General features: G+C 41.7%; 2 protein-coding genes and 1 non-coding gene across 3 annotated transcripts; 2 read left to right on the forward strand and 1 right to left on the reverse strand.

The window, feature by feature from the left end:
- Positions 1–2274, forward strand: LOC132191829 (thioredoxin-like 3-1, chloroplastic). The gene is made up of 5 exons (XM_059606940.1): positions 1–549; positions 775–849; positions 1779–1845; positions 1967–1984; positions 2079–2274. Exons 1-5 carry the CDS (start codon positions 245–247, stop codon positions 2175–2177), a joined length of 564 nt encoding a protein of 187 aa, XP_059462923.1. The 5' UTR covers positions 1–244; the 3' UTR covers positions 2178–2274.
- Positions 2275–2540: 266 nt separating this feature from the next.
- TRNAS-GCU (transfer RNA serine (anticodon GCU)) lies at positions 2541–2622 on the forward strand. Its single transcript has one exon. It is a non-coding gene; the product is annotated as a tRNA-Ser (tRNA).
- A 30-nt stretch (positions 2623–2652) lies between these two features.
- Positions 2653–3291, reverse strand: LOC132162206 (uncharacterized; the record flags this gene model as incomplete). Its single annotated transcript, XM_059572471.1, has 1 exon — positions 2653–3291. A coding segment is annotated over one exon (639 nt), but the record flags the coding sequence as incomplete, so codon positions are not given.
- Positions 3292–3462: the final 171 nt, after the last annotated feature.

Raw genomic sequence — 3462 nt, forward strand, 5'->3', positions numbered from 1 at the left:
CCATCCCCAAACTCACCTTGCGGATAAGCTTTCCATTCAGCCATCTCTCACCGTTTTCCGAAACAAGAAAGGCATAAAAAACAAGAATATTTGTAAAACTATCTACAAAGAATGATTTTTATCAAGCTTTTTTCTCACCCATCACCCTGAACATCACCTTAGTTGCCTCTCTAATCCTCTTTTTCTTTATATTTTTGTCTTCTTTTAAAAGGGTTCGCGAGAGAGTGAGACAGAGGGAGATAGAATGTCTGTGTTAGCAGCGAATTCTCATATTCTGTACAGGGAAGTATACCAGCGAGAGCAACAACAACAGCAGTACTTACAAAGCAGTGGGAGCTTTTTGCTTTTGCAAAGAAGTTCTGGGTGCTGGGCTGATCGTAGAAACAGAGACTGCAAGAAGATTTTGAGAAGAGATACCAGAGCCGACGCTTTTTGGCCGGATTTGTCAAGGCCCACTACGGTGGAGATGGAACCCATCAACGATTGTGATCATCTCGATCAGATTCTACTCCATGCAAAGCAGCTCTCCCAACCCATTCTCATCGACTGGTATTTCTCTCTCTCTCTCTGTTGCTGGTTCTTAGCATGGGCAAAAATGGTGTGTTGTTTTGGCTGGGTATTTGGATGTCCTAAACAGAGAGATTAAATTAGAAGATGGCAAATACGTTTTCTATTTTTCTGATGAAGTCGTCAAAATGCTCTTCTTGGTTAGCTTTAAATAACTCTTCCTCTTCTTCAAAAATTGTGATTTTTTATTGTTGCCACTTGCTGCAGGATGGCTACTTGGTGCCGCAAATGCATCTACTTGAAGCCTAAATTGGAGAAATTGGCTGCTGAGTATGATACCAAGTAAACACTCTTCTCTCTCTCTCTCTCTCTCTCTCTCTCCCACCCCTGTATATGAAACAAACATATCTAAATTAGGTATTAATGGTTGTTTTCTTGACCATTTGTGCCAAATTAGGGGTGACAATTCCTGTTTATGTGTCGAGAGTGATGTGTATAAAACTATATAGTTCAACTTTAATCCAAATCACTTAATTTGAGTCAAACCCTGCAAACCCAAACATGTTAATTTTGTGTCTTGAGTCATGTCAAAAATTGATAGATATGCCAAAGTTTCATAGCAGAAGAACCATTGAATGCCTGAGTTGTTCCTCATTCTCAGAATCTTAGATATTATTGTGACCCCACGTATACCAAAATGTGGGACCACATCTAAAATTCCAGGCACCACATGCTCACATTATATACCACTCATTCAAAAAGGTCCCAGTACACCAGAATGTGCATATTTGGGCATAATTGGCAAGGTGGACTGAATAGGAATGAGTCGCATTTGCCAATATTTAGGCTGCTCCATCTAATTTCCTAGTCTGTTTAGTCTCTTGCAATTTACAATTCACAAATACAAGGAAGAACTAACCACTTGGTGTTATTACCATATCCATGAGCATGAGGTTTCGTGCTGAAATTCGTCTATACCGATGATGAAAGCAGTGAAAGCTCCTAAGGCACTATCATTAGAGCTTCATGAGCTTTCACTACTCTTTTGTCCAAAATCTGGACATCAAAGACCAATTAATAACCTGTCCTTAAGTTCATTGAGTTAGAGTTCATGAAGTGTTTGCTCTCTGCTTCACTTTTCTTGATTTAGACCGATCCATTTAGCTTATTAGGTTTGATCAGCAGCTCCTTGTTTTAAGATATATATGTTTATGTTGTCTATTGTCTAATTCCCACTAATTATTTCTTTGTTTTTGATCTGTCTATAATAGAGGCAAATTTTATTACGTGGATGTGAATAAGGTACCTCAAGCTCTAGTGAAGCGTGGAAACATCTCTGTATGTATAATTTTCACAGCATTCTTTTATTTGTGTTGTTATATGCCTTATCTTATATATATATTCCTGTGAGTCCATTATACGATTCTAATGGTGAGTTCTTTGTATTCTCTTTGCTCAGAAGATGCCAACAATTCAGGTATGTCCCAATATCTGAGATTTTGCCTTGTTTGTCGACATGAGAGATCCTTATAAAGGAAAAGTTACAAAGAGGTTGTATGAATCTATTGCAGCTATGGAAAGATGGAGAGATGAAAGCAGAAGTAATTGGAGGGCATAAGGCATGGCTTGTGATCGATGAAGTTAGAGAAATGATCCAAAAGTTTGTCTAATGATCCAAATTCTTGTATATAGGCTTTTTTTTTTTCTGCTCTTTTATCATGCAGTCATGCGTACATCATATATATAGCAGAGCAATATTTCGTTTCATCTGGTCCATAAATTTTGAGCTTTGGAGGGATAAGCCAACTAATTGTTGCATGCCATGTCACGTTATGGACCATTTTGGGAATTTCAAATTTGAGATGTAGCAACTAGAAAACTTGTTTATAATTGGGGTTAGAATGGTTTTAATTTGTTTTGGCAAATGGTTAAAAATCAACCGCCGTAATTAACTGTATTTTAAGCTGCAAAGGCAAGTGTACAGCCATTTATAAAGTATCCAAAATGCTTGAAAACAGAAAGATCGTGACAACGTCGCTTTGGCCGAGTGGTTAAGGCGTGTGCCTGCTAAGTACATGGGGTTTCCCCGCGAGAGTTCGAATCTCTCAGGCGACGATTTCAATTTTGTTTTTTTGTTTTTTCGTTTTACTGTTTTACTGTTTTTTCTTTGCTAATCCTCGCATTGCTCTGCGTAAAACCCTTCCACCGATTCTCATCCATCAGAATCTCATACACAGCCCCCGCTCTACAGCTAAACTTCTCCGTCAAAGTTATCGTCTTGAACCCCTTCTTCTTCGCCTCCTTCTTCTTCTCCACCACCGGCTCCTTTGGCTTCGCCGTGGTCGCCGCCGCAGGAGAATCCGCGGGCTGAGCCTTGGGCGCGACATTCTTGATCTCCAAATCTTCCTTGGCAGGCCCACCTTTAGCCATGCTCTCCACGTAGACCCTGACCTTCTCCAAAATCAAGGGCTTCCCTTTGGCCAGCATGGCCTCCTTGAGCCTCTTCCCAATGGGTCCCTCATCCTTGACCGAGACCCTCAGGTCCGGGTCCTCGTCAGCGTTCTCGTCGGCGATGTAGGGGATCTCGACAAGCCCATCGGCCTTGAGCAAGGACTTGCCGTCGGCGTCCTTGGCCTCGCCTTCCCAGGCGAGCGTAAGGCTGATCTCGTAGCCGGGGATGATCTTCCCCTTGCGCACGTTGACGTAGGCCTTGCCCTCGACCTTGTCGACCTTCGCGACGTTGACGTAGGCCTTGCCCTCGACCTTGTCGACCTTCGCGACGTTGACGTAGGCCTTGCCCTCGACCTTGTCGACCTTCGCGTTCGTTTGATAAACGATTTTGTTTAGAGTATCAAGGCGGTTACTGTTAGTGGCAATAACCGCTAACCGTAATTGTCTTAGCGGTTAGTAAATTTTACTAACCGCTTTTTTAAAATTGGACTTTCTTTAAGGCTT

Source organism: Corylus avellana, chromosome ca9, assembly GCF_901000735.1.
Source record: "Corylus avellana chromosome ca9, CavTom2PMs-1.0".
NCBI lineage: Eukaryota > Viridiplantae > Streptophyta > Magnoliopsida > Fagales > Betulaceae > Corylus > Corylus avellana.

What these genes read in the sequence shown, in the direction of transcription:
- LOC132191829 (XM_059606940.1), top strand. Translation starts at nt 245, where the DNA reads ATGTCTGTGTTAGCAGCGAATTCTCATATTCTGTACAGGGAAGTATAC. An exon ending in CAACCCATTCTCATCGACTG is followed by an intron (nt 550 to 774) that starts GTATTTCTCTCT and finishes CACTTGCTGCAG; the next exon opens with GATGGCTACTTGGTGCCGCA. An exon ending in GCTGCTGAGTATGATACCAA is followed by an intron (nt 850 to 1,778) that starts GTAAACACTCTT and finishes TGTCTATAATAG; the next exon opens with AGGCAAATTTTATTACGTGG.